The sequence below is a fragment of the Populus trichocarpa genome, chromosome 8 (assembly GCF_000002775.5).
Source record: "Populus trichocarpa isolate Nisqually-1 chromosome 8, P.trichocarpa_v4.1, whole genome shotgun sequence".
NCBI classification, from domain to species: Eukaryota; Viridiplantae; Streptophyta; class Magnoliopsida; order Malpighiales; family Salicaceae; genus Populus; species Populus trichocarpa.
In genome coordinates, this window is record NC_037292.2 from 9,377,065 (window position 1) to 9,393,359 (window position 16,295).

The 16,295-nt window shown below is 33.4% G+C and overlaps 2 protein-coding genes and 1 long non-coding RNA gene across 6 annotated transcripts; 1 reads left to right on the forward strand and 2 right to left on the reverse strand.

The window, feature by feature from the left end:
• Nucleotides 1-3,831: 3,831 nt before the first annotated feature.
• On the reverse strand, nt 3,832-7,753 carry LOC7457823 (annexin D5). The gene is made up of 6 exons (XM_002312447.3): nt 6,194-7,753; nt 5,841-5,986; nt 5,460-5,678; nt 4,721-4,936; nt 4,539-4,628; nt 3,832-4,409 (listed from the first exon to the last, which is right to left on the reverse strand). Exons 1-6 carry the CDS (start codon nt 6,267-6,269, stop codon nt 4,206-4,208), a joined length of 951 nt encoding a protein of 316 aa, XP_002312483.1. The 5' UTR covers nt 6,270-7,753; the 3' UTR covers nt 3,832-4,205.
• On the reverse strand, nt 7,746-11,048 carry LOC7457824 (type IV inositol polyphosphate 5-phosphatase 9). 4 transcript variants are annotated; one of them, XM_024606881.2, is made up of 9 exons: nt 10,684-10,814; nt 10,384-10,568; nt 10,160-10,267; nt 9,703-10,057; nt 9,282-9,466; nt 8,558-8,666; nt 8,230-8,381; nt 8,043-8,098; nt 7,746-7,940 (listed from the first exon to the last, which is right to left on the reverse strand). In XM_024606881.2, exons 2-9 carry the CDS (start codon nt 10,563-10,565, stop codon nt 7,852-7,854), a joined length of 1,236 nt encoding a protein of 411 aa, XP_024462649.2. In that variant the 5' UTR covers nt 10,566-10,568; nt 10,684-10,814; the 3' UTR covers nt 7,746-7,851. The 4 variants fall into 4 exon arrangements, with proteins under 4 accessions (XP_024462649.2, XP_024462646.2, XP_024462648.2 ...); XM_024606878.2 differs by lacking the exon at nt 10,684-10,814 and adding an exon at nt 10,862-11,048 and having other exon boundaries at nt 7,746-8,098; XM_024606880.2 differs by having other exon boundaries at nt 7,746-8,098; nt 10,160-10,255.
• A 2,115-nt stretch (nt 11,049-13,163) lies between these two features.
• Nucleotides 13,164-15,403, forward strand: LOC112328316 (uncharacterized). The gene is made up of 2 exons (XR_002983070.2): nt 13,164-14,136; nt 14,265-15,403. It is a non-coding gene; the product is annotated as an uncharacterized LOC112328316 (long non-coding RNA).
• The last annotated feature ends 892 nt before the right edge of the window (nt 15,404-16,295 follow it).

The window sequence follows — 16,295 nt, forward strand, 5'->3', positions numbered from 1 at the left end:
TTTTTTTATTGAGATTTTTTTTTGGAATCATGATAGTTTTTTTATAAAACATTGAATTTTTAATTTTTTTATTAAAATAATAAAAAAATTATTAATAAGGTAATGGAGTTTGGATTGAAAGAATAAGTTTTCCTCCTTATTTCAAATGATTGAGATTTTTAATAATTTTTTTTTAACTATCACCACCTTTTATTCAAAAAAACATTTTCTTATAAAAATAATTTCATTTTTTAAAAAAAATAGAGATTTTCTATGGTGATAATAATTATGTTTTACCTTGATATGCAAAGTTTTTAAAATGATTTGCTTATTGATGTTGGATATGAATAACATATCTATTTTCTTAGTTTTTTTATTATTATTGTAAAGTGTTGTTTGATTTTCTCAAATTTATTGTTTTAGTGTTTTTTTTTCATGTAGTTGTTTAAAAATATCCATTCTCATATTTTAAATTTTCATGATCAAAATAATAATAAGTATATGCTTAAAATACAATGTTTGAGCAAAAAAAACAGGTTTTTTTTTAATAAGAAAAAAAATGTGTTAATGCAAAAATTAGGTTGTTAATTAATTTATCTTTTTCCTTTGTAGTTCAAAACATTATAGTTTTACTAAATTTTTTTTATTACTTTTTATTTAATGATCTATTTTGTTAAGAAAACAAAACCTTTTTGTCGTCGGAATAAAGAAAATTTACATGAGTAAAAAATGACAATTTTAATGTTAAGCAAATTAACTCGAACTAACCCATGTTAATTCAAAACATTGTCTTTATAAATTTTTATAAAAATATGTTAGATCATTGTCTTTTCTAAGAAATTTTACAAAAAAAAAGTTAATTTAATTTTTCTTTTTTTGAATTATTAATACACTTATTAAATCAATTAAATCACACCAGTTAAACCACACTTCATATAATTCAAAACCTAGTCTAAGCTAGAGGCCAGGTTGACTGCCACCATATTAACCTCTTAGGCAGAGAAGTTACTCGTGACAACACGTAGGGCAATTGACTAGTTAAATTCTAAAACAGGAAGCTAGTGTTTATAGCAAAAGCAATTTTGTCCCTAGATTATTCATTTTACTTGGTTATTTTTACTCTGATCTTGTTTAGAAAATTAAATATTATGCTTGAAAATTTTATTTTTTATATTTAACTTAGAAATTCTTATAATAACTCCATAATTATTTATTAAGATTTTAAAAAAATATTTTGTAATAAAATTTTGAATAAAAGGTTTTTTTTGTAGTGATTTTATTTGACAAAATTTTATGTTACTTGTTCTTATTTTTTCTTTTTGTGTTATTTCTGTTTGTCTCATAAGTTTTTTTTTAAATAAATAAATAGAAAGCTATAGAAAAATGCAATAATTATGAAGAAAAGAGTGTGTTTGGTATTGTGATAGCTTTTGTAGTTGTGGTTTGAAAAAAATTATTTTATAAAAAGCACTTTTAGTTAAGGTTGGTTTGGTAAAATATATGTTTGGTTAAAATTGAGGTTGAACAAAAAGTTGTTTAATGTGTTTGGTTAAGAATGTTTTTCAAATTAAAGTTATAAAATAACTAAAAAAGATATATATTTATATTGATGGTTTTTAATTTAAATATTGTAGATTTAATTAATGCTATTACATCATAAAATAAATAATACTTTATATAAAATATTTTTTATTGTTCTATTAAACTATCTGTAATTCCATTACGTATGTAATTCATCCGACAAGGACTACAGTTTCTATGGTTTTCTGAGCGTGTAACAACATAAGGTAAAATATCATTGGAATAAAATTGGGATTGTGATCAAATTCTGCAAATGCTACATCATCATGTGATCTCCTTCTAATATAACTATATAGTGTTATTAATTAATGTTAAACATTAGTTTTTTTTTTACTAAAACACAATATCTGAGAATTTGTTTTTGGATTTTTTTTATTTTACTGGGTCGGACCGGTTCAATGCATTTAGGCTTGGGTCAGATTCGGTTCGGCCATGAACAGTAAAGACACTCTCCACTGTTCACATGCACATGCAACGTGAAGATTGGAGAGTGAATCCATTGTTCACGTTGCATGTGCATGTGAACAGTGGAGAGTGTCTCCAGACGAAGAAGAAGGAGAAGGGGAAGGGGAAGAGCAGCGTGGTGGTGATAGATTGAGGGATGGTGGAAACAACGGAGGCCGGTCACTCTCAATTGTTCACATGCAACGTGAACAGTGGAGAGTGAATTAATTCACTCTCCAATGTTCACTTTGCAAAACAGTGGAGAGTGTCTCCAGACAAAGAAGAAGGAGAAGGGGAAGAGCAGCGCGGCGGTGATGGACTGAGGGATGGTGGAAATGGCAGAGGCCGGTGGTGAAAGGGAGCTGCTCTCCACTAATAAACGACAGTCCTTCTTTCATTTGCTCTTCTTCTTCTTCTTTTTTTGCCGCGCCTCTGTCCACAGTTTGCAACACACTTGAAGTTGCTTTTTGTTAACCTACGGTTTAAACGTAAATAGTAATGGGCCTCACAAACAGAAAATTGTGTGATTTGTTTTTGTGATTTGCTCTAAACGTAGATGCAACCACAAAAACAAACACTCTTTCAGACTTTGGTGATATTTTTGACATAGATCTTTTCGTTTCAATTTAGCATTACCCAACTGCAAGAAACTATCCCCATGCCATGTTCCCCAAAATTTGGATGTTCATGTTTTCGGAAGCCAGGCAGGTACAGGACATAAAAACAAGGCCAGGACAGAGAAGCGAGAGGTTTCAGACCTGAATAGCAACGTCAGACTGGCTTTAGAAGCCTCTTCTTACCCAGTCTCCTGCCACTAAAAGGGTAAGTGATCCGTCACCTTTAGCTTGGTGTTCAAACCTTTCAAGCTCTCTGCAAAGGTAGAAATGATCACCAAAAGATGTGCAAAACAATAGTGCCACACCCAATGCATGAAGCCTGTGCTCGTGATTGGAAGCCATGGCTATGTACAATCTGAGTTAAAAGAGACAAGGTTCCTGAAAAGACTTGGAAAGACAGAACTCTGCAATATATGCAACAAGTCCAACACTTGACAATTAAATAGCTTGAGGACACGCTTTATTTCTGACCTGGAGAATTAATAGCCGGAAGACCATGTTTCAAGGATACAGAAGTGGATAGGCATCTCTGTGGAATATATGGAGATATTTAGATCATTGTTTCTCTGCCACTAAATTCCTTTTTCACTCATTATTAAAAAGGAAAGAGAAAGAGGAAGGGAAAATACCAGAGCAGATTATTAATATTTTTTTCTATCTGGGCTAAATTGAGGAAACCGACTTAACATTTATTGAGCAAGGATCTATTTCATTCGAGATGTATCCTCATAGTGCAAACAAAATTGTTGTTATGTCTTGCCTATTAGAAAGCTTAATACTTATTTAGGGTTATTTATTTTGGAGCTTTGACAGCCTAAATTATTGATTTTTAAAGTTCAAAGACTCCAAAAAAACTCTGAAAATTATCAAGTATAACAAGCCTTTCTTCTTCTGCTTGTTAGAGCAATCAATATAACTTGCTTGGTACTACGTTAATTAAAGTAGGATTCTTTCTTAAAGGGTTGTATAACTAGTACCACTCAATTTACATCATAAACCTAGGCAATTTTTGCCATTGCTTGCTAGTCGAAGGTAACAAATGATTTTAATTTCGCTAACTCGTGCAAAAGAACCTGACGACGAATTCAGAATAATCAGAATTTGGAAGATATGAATAATATCATCCAAAAATATTCAGCCTTGTTGGAAATTTTGCAGTTTCTCGGTATCCTAAATTCTTATCATGATTTCAGGAAGCTTGCTGAGTCCATGGATTATTTATCAAATTTATTCTGCAGGATTAATATTCTCAGACAATATTGATACAGACAGCTAAATCAACATCAGACCCCATCCTTTTGTCAAAAATAAGCAAGCAAACAACCAACTACACAAATTAAAGATTTTGTGTGGTTGATGGAGAAATTTTATGATTGACAAGCCAGGAACAAGGATGGATAAAAACCCACCATCCAGTTCTTTTCAACTTCGCACTGCTTTCGGTTGGTATGTCAAATTCCAGAGTCGTTGTTCGATGTCAAGGAAACAGCTTGTCATGTTCTATATCATGCATACTCGGTATGTCAAACTGCTAGTCAGGAATCCACTCAGTAGATAACACAACTCCACAGAAGAGATCTAGAGCTAGTACTTAGAGCCTAAGAGGGAAAGAAGGAAGGCCCTGTAGTGACCTGATGTCTCTGAATGAACAACTTCAGGTAATGGTCTTTTGTACTTCTTCAAGAACTCTTCCTCGATCCTCTGCAAATCAATCTCTGCCCTCGTAACCAGTATCCTGATTAGAGTACTATCGTCTGTACCCAAACCTTTCGTTGCCTTGCGCAACACCTGAAGAGCCATTCAATGATGAGACTAATTGTTGACAAGTAAGGAGATTTCAATTGCTAACTACCAAAAACTTCAAACTGTGTTAATATATAGATTATAAATGAGAGAGGTTAATTAGTGTGATGATACCGTTGCATAGTGCTTTGTTGGATCAACAGCATATTGCAAAATTGTTAGAAGGGCATACTTGAAATTCCCTGATGCTTCTCTTTTAATTGTCTGCAGCATGTTGAGCACGGTCATGAAGTGCCATAGGAAGAATATGGAAGTAAAAGTAGATAAATCAAAACACAATGCAGATGAAACTATACCTTTCTCAGTTCCTTTCCAAACATTTTATGGTAAACAGAAGCAAGGGCAATCAAATGTGCGGAGCTTCTTTCAGTGAAAATCTGAATGAAAGTGCTCTCATCCATTCCAGATTTCTTCACCCCAATTTTGTTGATAGCTTTAGCATCATCCTCTACCAACACACTATCAATTTCTGGGCCATCGTACCGTGTTATTGCTATAAATGCGAGTAGCAACTATCAAGAGAAAAGAAGGGAGAGAATCAAACCACAATAAATTTTGAAAATTGAAATCCCAAAAAGGGTGTCTTTGAAGGAACTAGACGATACTTCATCTTCAACCTAATTAACCCACACACTTTACAGCCTATTTTTAAGACCAATCTCATGATTTCATTAACAGTGAAGCTTAAAGCCCTCAAGTCGTTTCAGACAACAGCAGATTCGAAAGAAATATATACAGCTTTCTTCTCGTTAATTGATGCTTTATCTGGACTTCTATTTCCTCATATATACTTTGCTGTCTGTTAATGACAACTATACCTAATCAGATAATTAAGTAGCCCTTTCAGGAGCCGCTCATAACCAATAAATTTAAAGATAGAACCTGATCAGAAGGTATAGTACTGGAGAATTTTATCAGGACAAAACAAACATCGAGCACGATATTTTCCAGGCCAACATTCAGGGAAGGTGCTCGTCAGAGCTATAAAAATCTTCTAATGCACGATTAGAGAGAGAGAGAGAGGGAGGACCTAACCTTTTTATGATCATCGGATGTGTGACACCCAATGTCATACTCAAGTCGCGTGCCAAAAGTAGGAGTGTAAACTTGCTTAATCTGTCGAATCTGGGATGAAGTGCGGGTACATATGATTTCAGTGGCAGCTTTGACATCAAAAAGAGGTCCTGTCAAAGCCTGTCTCAATGTTGTAACATCCCGTTCTATAGGACTTTTCATCCATAATAAAACTGCTTTCTGAAGATTTAAAATATTACAGGATCAGGACCTCATTCAATAGAACTGGCTAGCTTTGCCAGGCCTTACGCACCTTGAGATGGCCATGAAAGAATAATCGCAAAACTGTGTGGATATAAATTAACTCCAAATTAAGTTTCTGTCCTAGCTAGACGTACGTACCTTGAGATGGCCATGAAGCTCATGAGCCAATTGTTTTTTGAGGTCATCAGAGAACAAGGTCTCGTATTCTTGTTGAATGCTATCACGTTGAGATGCATTTCTAAGTGCAAGAATATTGACAACAACGGCAGCATCACAGCCTAATCCTGATTTTAAAGATAATTAATAGAAGAGTCAATGCAATGCCATTAATTAATTTTTCTAACATTTTAGGTGGAGATTAGGAGGAGAGATTAACAAAGATCGATCAAGAAGCTACCTAGCTAGCTAGCTATATATATATGTCATGCAATAAAAAATGGGAAATTAATAAGAAATCAACAAAAAGTAAAGAAATATTACTACGTAGAGACCTTTGAAAGCACGGTTTAGTTGCTCGGCATCATCACGTGAAGATTTTTGCATTGAAGGTTTTGTGAAGGTTGACATCTCTCTTTTTCAAGAGCTTGTTCTTTGAATATCGAAACGATTGAGTAAACAATCTTTTTTTTGTGTGGAAGAAGAATGCTGTCAAAATATATATATATGGTAGAACAAAAGTCTGGTGAATAAGAATTTGAACGAAGAAATGAAGTTAGATCGCTTAATAAGAAGCAAATTAATAACTAGTCATTCCAGAAAAAAGAAGCCAGCCAGCTAATTCTTATCTGTCAACTAAATATTAAGGCAATTTAGGATTCTGGCATATATATCTACATTCAAATAACACAAAAGTATTCTTGGTTCACAAAAAAAAGGAAAATGTATTCCTCGGGGAGGCCTAGAAATGGCAAAGATTGGGCGGTAGCATTTCCACCTTCTGGGTACCTGGACCTGACCAAGGTTTTTTTTTTTTTTTTTTTTCAAATAAAATATAAATTTAATAAATCATTAACTAGCGTTTCACATCCATATCTTCAGCAACCAAATTCATTATAGACCACAAAAGTGATTGCCCTAATTTGTTTATTTTTTAATTTCAAAAAATTTTCTAAAAAAGTTTAAAGATTTTTTATTTTTTTGTTTTAATTTTTTTTTAGTGTTTTTATATTGTTTTGATGTGCTGATATTAAAAATAAAATTTTAAAAAAATTATTATTTTAAAATAAAAAATACTTTTTACATGTTGACAATTCAAAAGTTCACTGGCCCCTGTTGAAATCTCATCCAGACGATGCCGGATGTAAGAAATTAATCTTGAGGGAGTTCTGTCATCAAGCATCTATACTGTTGTGATCCTGGCAAATTAATATAAAACTACTGAGACCATATATATATGTGGAGAATATATTTGCTTTTCAGATGACTGGACCCAGAGTCACCGTCATCTCTAAAATATACCCTAACATGCGTTCTATAATATTATTGCTTATTGCTCAACAACTATACAATCATATAGAATTGGCATGCATACGCCAAAAGACACCCATAATATCTTTTAACCCACTTGGGATTTTAAACTCTATTTTCCTGAATCATGTCTGTGATTATATTATATATCCAAAATAATAATGATGATAAAAAAAAAAAAACAAATAATATATCATGATGCCCACACCAGTTTATCCCTCGTGGACTGCTCTCTAGCTAGCTACTTGTTGTCATATATATGTTCTTTGTTTTACATTTTCAATCTTCTTTTCTTTAAAATTAGGTCTTAAATACATGGTTAATTAGATTAATTAGTGAATCAAATTTGATTCTTAGACTGCGCTAATCATTGGAGGTTGCTTCAGTATATTTTTCATGGAAAAAAATCTTCATAGTTGTAGACTAAACAGGCATTGGATCATTTATAATCCAACGAAAATGAAAGGATGACTAGGACAATATCTGATCTCTAATACAATCACATGGAGATCTGAGAACAAACAGCACTGTACACTCATCAGCAGATTCAGAGCAACTAACACAGAAGCTTCTAAATCCCTTTTCTTCTTTCTGTATTAGATAATATAATATAAATCACGTACTTTATGTGGGTGTATACATACTTTAATATATGTGTGGTTACTGATTGATGTATCTTTTTTTATAATTTGAAGCTTGATCTGCTCTTACATGGATATCGATCGGATAATGGCATCTCATATGTGGTCGTTATTTGATGATCAAACCTCTCTGAAAGGAAGAATTTTTGAAGCCCTTTTAATGTGCTTGAAACCTGAACTTCTGCAGTAAACATGGCCTTGACTGGTCTATGATCAGACAAGTTTGACTCACCTCTAGTGTAGAAATGTTGCTTTAGCCCCTCCCCGTGCCAAATAATCCGATCGCACCTATATTAAATAAGAATGGAAGGCAAAAACTCAACTTCATACGAGTTTTAGTTCCACCTCAGTATTTGTGAAACATTTATATAAATGAACTCTAAATCAGAAGATTAATTTGTTGATAATTAGTTCATTACCATGCAGGGGCACGCCACTTTCCACCTCTTTGGCCTTCAGCACATCCAAAATATACATTTGATTTCAGGCAATATTTGTAAGTGGGAGCAAATTTGATAAGTCCTTCATGCCAACCTTCAAATACTTGTCCATTTACGAGCCCCATCCTTAGCTTCATTAATTTCCGTGAAAACAAAAGATTTCAAGCCTTATATAACAACCTTTGATTTTTTTTAATGAAAATCGAAGAACTCTATCAGAGAATTAGAAAGGTAATACACAGCAGGTCATCAAGAGAATGGCACTATAGAAGCAAAAGCAGCAAAGATTGACTCTGAATATCTATACCTGATCATTGTCTAGCAATGCATTCCATTCTTTTCTATCCACCAATAATCGAGTTGTTGCTTCTGGTAGAGAAACTCTATAGTTCAAATCTCCAAGCAAAATTACCCGGCTGCGGAAATTCAATCAGGAAAATTTAGCTGACGCTCAAATATTACAATATTGATCCAATAAAGTAGCTTTTACAGTCTTAACGAAAAATCTTAACTTCATTAGGAAGTCAACTTTGCTCTAAGAAAAGGCTTAATTACACACGCGCACACACAAAATAAATAAATAGATGGTTAATTTACAAACGTATAAATCAACCCTCCGAGCGGTTTAGCTACCAACTATAGGGAGCCCACTTCCTTCCTTTCTTTCTTTGTTTTTTTTTTTTTTTCAAATACCGAAAAATTTAAAATTAATACAGTATACGGAGAGCAATTTACATGATATATAATTAAAAAGTGATTTTTATAATTCTTGAAGGCATGACAATTAAGCCCATGATGCCGACAAATTCAAAGTTGGAAGATGGCAATATTTTGACTCTTGTTTTATTTTATTTTAATTATTTTTATCACTGTCTCATTTTTTTGGTTAGTAGTGAGACCAACATCATTAATTATATAATTTTCCGAATAATTAAACATTGATTAAGAAGGTATAATATAAATTAACTATCAACATATGTATAACGAATTGGTTTGGACGGTTTCAAAAGTCTAAAACCTAATTCACGTACTCATGATCTAGAATATTTCGCGGCAAATCAAGCGAAGGGCGTCTATGGAAGCTTGTTCGAGAAAATATTTCGGCTACGTCAGAATTTCTAAGCTTTTCATCTCCCTCTCTACCTCCTGAAGCTAGATGACTGCACACAAAGCAGAAGCTTGTTTCATGTAACAGAAATCTAACCGACACAGATCCCTGCGAAGTCAAGTTTTAGAGAGGAAAACGAAATATAAGATGTTGCTTTAGAAAGTTGGGAATTGTAACACATGGTCAACTCTTGTAAGTATTGTTGCCGAAATAATCAAATTAATGGTATCCTGTGATTTAGCTGATTAATGATAGATGTTGGCATTAAATTACCTCAGTTAAAACCCAGTTAGAGAAGAAAATAATTGAAGAAAATAAACATGATTAAGATGTCTAAATAGTACCTTGTTTCCTAGGCCCATGATGCCACAGCCGACACAAGAAACACTAGGATGCCGGACGTAAGGACGGAGATCACTTCGAATCCAAACTGATATTAATATCCCGACCATTTGTTTACAAATGACACACCGGAAGTCTTCAGGAATGCTGCTTTCGAATACTGCCTTTTCATCTTCGTTGAAAGAGGTTTTTTGTGTTCTTATACCCAGCTGCTTGTGGTTGTATTTCTGTTTTTCTAGGCAATACTGAATCTTCTTGTTCAATGCTTCTCTAATCAATGAATTCCATTTCATTGAGATCTTACTATTTTCAGAACCTAAAACATTTGATGCTCTTAGAGGCACAATCTCTTGAAACCTGATAATTAAAAAAAAAAAAAAACTAACGTAAGAAGAATATTATATATTAATGGAAACTACAGATTTGCTAAACTTCCTTGTCAAAACTCACACTACTTACCCAAAAACGTATATGTCGCAAATATTATTGGGAGTATCTAGCCAATCGGAAATATCCAAATCTTCCTGTGGTGCAATCCCGCCAACATTCCATGTGCTGACGAAAACACTTAATTTACAATCAAAGAAAAAAAAGGGTATATAAGATTTAAGGATCAAATTAACTTTATATATATATTAATTAGAAAATGATAGAGATTATAAGATGTTTGCTTAGTTAATTACTTGTAGTCGTGGAAGTTGTCCTTGCGCTGATTGCGGATGGTGTTATCGCTCAACGATGGTTGGCCTAAGCTTGAAATATCCAGCAAGCTACAGGTTCTTGCGTCAACTGGAAAATCTGCCACAAAGTTGTTGTTGCTCAATCTATTTCCAAGGATCTTGTTAACTACTAATCTTGGCCACATGACCTGAAAACGTAAAGAGCTAATTAAATAAGTAAGTACACGAATGAAAACACACACGACGATTGTTTTTAGCGTAGGAAGACTACAATGGCGAAGGAGGGGTACAGAACTATCGTACTATCGTAATAAGCTGATGTTTGTGAGGGCTCACTTCTGGGTTTTCTGCCGCAGCGCATAGAGAGGAGGGGGGGTGAAGAGAAGGAGAAGAGCGTCAGAAAGGGTTTGGATAGACAAGGCCAAAAGAGATAAAAAGAAAGTGCAGAGAGATAAATCAGCTGAGGGATGAAGAGAGAGACCTCTGCAAGTTGGCTAGGAAGCAGCAATTCCTCTGACGTGAGTCGTGATGCGCCTGGCTTCAATTTTGTTTGCTTAATTACTTTGATAACTTGATTTCCTCAATTAACAATCATGTAATTCAGAAAGAGAGAGACGGAAACAGAGAGAGAGAGAGGAAAACATCGGTCTTCTTGCAGGGATTAAATTTCCAGTTTAATGGGTTGATTTTGATTTGAAAGATATCTTAAGTTTTCTCACGGATTAGTTAAAGATCCTAAGGTGGTGCAAGTGGGTGTGGGTCCATGAACAAAAATACTTAAAATTTTATGAATAATTACTGTAAACTTTTGATGACATGGCAATTGGGATATTGTCAATTGAATACTATTTGTCGGACCAATTTGTATTTTAAAATAACTTTCCAGGTTATCATAGCCACGTTAGCAACATGGTTCCAACTTGGAGAGGCATCTTTGTTCTCTTGGCCAATAGGATGATCCCTGAACGACCGCATGATAAGGCTGTTTGGTATTATGTTTTAAATAATATTTTATAAAAAATTTAAAAGATTTATTTGAAATTAGTTTTTTAATATTTTTTTGTATTTTGATGTACTGATATTAAAAATAATTTTTTAAAAATAAAAAATATTATTTTGATATATTTCTGAGTAAAAAACAATTGTTATCACATTTTCAAATACCTAGCATCGATAAAAAAAAAACTAAAGAGAATTATAAAGTTTTTTTCTAAAAAAAAAAACTCTTATTAACTTTTCAAACTCATGACCCGAGTTATTAGACTCGAAGTTCCCGGCCTAGAAAATCATTAAGTTCAATTCCCGATCAATCAAATATTGAAAGATAAAATTAAAAAAAATCAATTACATTAAATGATTATTAAAAATAACAATTAAAAAAATGAGAATCGAAGTTAAAATACAAAATAAATTCTATATTTAATTAAAGGATATGTTTTAAAAAAATAATCAATTCAGTAAAAGGACAAAAAAAATTTAAAAGAGTAAGTCTCAAAATTGACATAAGAATTAAATAAAAAAAATATTAATTAAATTATTCGAATAAATAGTACCAATGGATTTGAAGCTACTGTGATTTTTCAAGAAAATCTAAACAAATTTTAAATTAAACAAATTTCCTCCTAATGCTACCAAAAATAATAAGAATTAAACACCCAAAAAGAAAAGGTAACATTTGTATCAATACACTCACTCATTGTTATAATTTCAATATAAAATTATTATATGAGTCTTGCACAACATTTTAAATTTATAAGTTAAGATCATTCTTTAAATTTGTCTTAAAATCTTATTAACCAAACGATTATAAATTATAATTTCATCATCTTTATATATTTTTTTAATTTAACTCTTAAAATTTAATACAAAATGGTGATGGGTATAGAAGTTTCAAATCTAAAAAAACTTTCACTTAAATAAATGTATTTGATAATTACTAAGAAATTATTCTTAAAATCTCATTCAACAACTTGAATTTTAAATTAAAATGATTTTCCTCATAAAAATAAATGTGAATTGATATTTAGAAAAAGCCTTGTGCACACACAGTATATATAAAAATTTAGGAGAAAGGTTCGAAAAGGCTTTATGTACACACAGAACATACAAAATTATGGAGAAAGATTCATTCGGATGTTTGCAACTTCCACTGGAGCAATGTCGTAAGATTAAAAATCATTGCAAAACGATATTGGAAAACGTTTTATGTGATGGGTAAAACATTACAAATTAAATCTATGGAGAAAGGTTCACTCGGATGCTTGCAGCATCGAGTAAAATCGACTGATACTTCATTTTGCATGAGAACACGTGAGAGTGTCTTTTGGGGTTTGATGTTGTAGGGCTGAACCAGTTTCAGTAGTGATTGCACTATGTCTCAGGTGACCTAGGGAGTAGAAAATAATTAGAGACCCGGTCTGAAGATCAAGCAGAAAACCTCCGAGGTGTAATCAAGCTATATATATGTGTGTGTGTGTGTGTGTGTTTGCTAGGTGAACGATTAAACGAAAACAAAAAAGTGATGTTAGAGACCAGAGAGAACATTAGATTAGTGTCGGGCCTGATCATACTTTTTATAATGTAAAAAATAATATTCAGACTATGATAAGGTTTTTTTTTTTAAAAAAAAAGTCAGGTTATTAACTTGTTTTAATAATATGATAAAAAATATATATAATTAATAACTAACCTCCCGAGGCTTTTTATATTAGTACATAATGCACCGAGTCTCTTAACGTTCTTTTTTTTCATTGAATTTACAATTCCAGTTATTAATACTAGGGCATGGCTAGTGTCTGCTCATTGCTTTCATGGTTTAACCCCTGAAGTGTTTTTCAAGGAACTTATATGGACTATGATTAACCAAAGTGCTTTTTACACTAAATTTGAGAGTTCAAGAATCAGTTTCTGTCCTGTTTCCTGGAGCATGGGGTTTTCTACATAAATGATGTTTCAGAACTTGAGTGGCTAAGCTTTTTAATTCTGATTTTGCATCTTATACGTACCTTTAGCTATGCTTCTTTAATATTTTACCTGGCATATGATTTAACACAGTACGTATAGGATGGTGACAACAACAATAGTCGTTTGATTTCAGGTTCTGGTAACCCTCTCCTCTCTTTTTTTGTTTCTTTCTTTTGTTCTTTTTGCTAATTAAGTAGTTTAGGATTTAAGCGATGGGTGAAAACTAGGTCTTTTTTTCTAGTGTCTGAACTCTGCTTGCACGTTTTTCTTGGGACCCCAACTTATCAAGGAACATTTATGGACTGCAATTTATTTGGAGTGTTTGATTCATTACTTACTCCTTTCCTTTTTCTACCTGTATCTTTCTGTCTTGCTTTAGAATTTTGAGTGCTTAGTCCAAGATACCAATCGTGTATCTAATTTCCAGAAGCATGAATGTGAACAGTTGTCTTCATTACATGACGTTTTGGAAGCCACGGTCTGTATTTGTTTGTTACAGAGTTTCTACTTCTCTAATGGAGGTAGGGTTTGACCTTTTGATTCTGTTTTTGTTTGTGGCTCCCAGGCCTCTATAGTTTTTGAATGGAAAATAGAATGTGTTTCTCAAGTGCTCAAGGAATTAATTAACTATTGGCCTTGCTTGTGCTGCGTTCTTTTATTTTCACTCTGTGCAGATGTTCTGTAGCTGATCACTTGACTACAGTAACGGAAAAAGCATCTTTAACCTTGATTTTGCATTTGGATCAAGGATTTTGCATGTTTTTCCAGGATTAGTTGGTTTTCGACTAACATGTAAGACTAGGATTACCCTGGGAGTGTTTAATGCATTGCCTACTCTTCAATTTCAATGCTTGTTATATTTTTTCAGTGTGGAAATAGGAAACACTACTGGGGAGCTTATTCTAAGCTTCGGTTTTCAGGATCACGGACACTTCCAGGAGTCTATCAACTGCTTTAAGGAAGCGTGCTGAAGTTCTCTGAGGCTTTGGCAGTGGTTTATTGTTCCCTTCTGCCAGCTTCATAATTACTAACCTCGTCAATACGGCTGTTTGGTTTGCTCTTTTTATCTCCATGTGCTTTTCAACTTCTAACAGCTCTTACACAATTGCTTGTCTTGTTTTAATTTGTGCAGATACTTATCTAGATGATTATGTTTTCAACAAGATTACATCAATTGTTTCCTAGCTGGCTTTTTTATTTGCCTTCTGGTTTGAGATCAAGACAGGTGTTTCTTTACTTTTCTATTTCATTCTAGTCAAGAAGAAGAATTTCCTAAATTATAACTATTTTTTGAGCTCAAGTGAATTTATAAGTGAAGCATCTATTTTTTTCTTCTCGTCTTCATAATGTTGTAAATATGCATTGGTATCGTGTTGGCATTCCCATTCAAGAGTTTTCTTGAATTGAGTTTGTTATTCTCGAACTTCCTTGAAACCTTGATTTTTGATAGGTGACTTTAGAGTCCTTGATGCTTGGTGATGCTTTAGGATCCTAAATGAGCTTTCTTTTCAAGCTTATACTCTTCCCTACGAAACAGTTTATCATTCTTCTTTGGTGATTGTGGTTGACTGATCAGCTTCTTATTGGGATACTGGCAAGTACTTGTAGGAAAGCCTTCGAAGGATTTCTTGTTCTTTTCGTTTATGTTTCTTGGTGCTTGAGTTTTGTGAGAACAGATGAACACAGAATGAAGCATGTGTGGTATGTAACAGCTGGGTGTTATGTAACAGCTGGTCTGGCCCTTTTCCTCTTCCATAAATTGTTTGGATACAGCATGATTCTTTCTTTGGTGATATTTGGGATCAGTTAATGGAGGTGCAGTCTCAGACATTCTTGCGAAGTGTTTTTTTTTGTTGCTCCATTCCGTGCTAGAAGTACTTGGTTCTTTGAATACTTGCTGGCTCAAGATATTTGATCCATGTAACATCCTTTGCTTTATGAACTCTTTTCATGGTTTTGAAATTTGTATCAGTTTCCTATTGTTTTTCTGGGACTGAACGCTTCTAGAAGGCTAATTCTTATGTCCTTTTGCGTTCATATAAATTGCTGGTGTTTGCTCGACTGGTGGATTTTTTTATGGATACCTTTTCCATATGTTATGTGCTGTGTAGCTTTGCTATGTCTTTTTCAGGGATTTGTATGATCCAATGTGATGTGAACCAATCTGTTTCTTCAAACGGATAACTGTTTGTATATAGCCTAGCTAAGTGTGTTTTTCTTTGTTTCCTAGAGTTCATGGAAGTTGCAAAATATGGGGAACTTGTGAACTTTGAGGTGTGTTTGGATATTATGGATCTTATTTAAGGGAAGGGAGATATTGACATCGGTTCTTCACAGCTTTCCTCGCTCCCTCACTGCCACTTATTTAAGGGAAGGGAGATATTGACATCGGTTCTTCACAGCTTTCCTCGCTCCCTCACTGCCACCATCTTGGCTACGTTTTCCTATCTTGTTCTCATTTCTTATTTTTGGTTAGTAGATTTATGCTCTTTTTCAATCTGGCTAGATGTAGCAGATTTTGATCCCTTGCAGGTAGCATCATATCTAATCACAGTTCCTAAACAGAGATGGAAGTTTCCTGTGCTTTCATGGGGTAAGATTTCATTCAGAGATGCGTTATCATTCTTTTTGACAATTTATTGGAAGTGTTTTGTGAATTGGTCCTTGGACAGATCCAGATAATGAAATCATCATAATTCTTTTTGGGGTAAGACCAGGGCGCGTGGTCTTTTTCCTTTTCTTTTCACTCTTTAATCCCATAAATGTGGTTAACACATGACAATGAAGTTTGCCCACTTCCATTTTCAGTAGTTGACTAGAGAACGTGGGGTCATATCTACCATTGTGTTTGTTTTTTTAGATTAATTTCATCCTTTCTTCTTCTCAATTTTTCAAGTGTAATCAAGCATCTTTCATTTGCTCATGCAGATATCTTTTAGGATTCTAGGTCT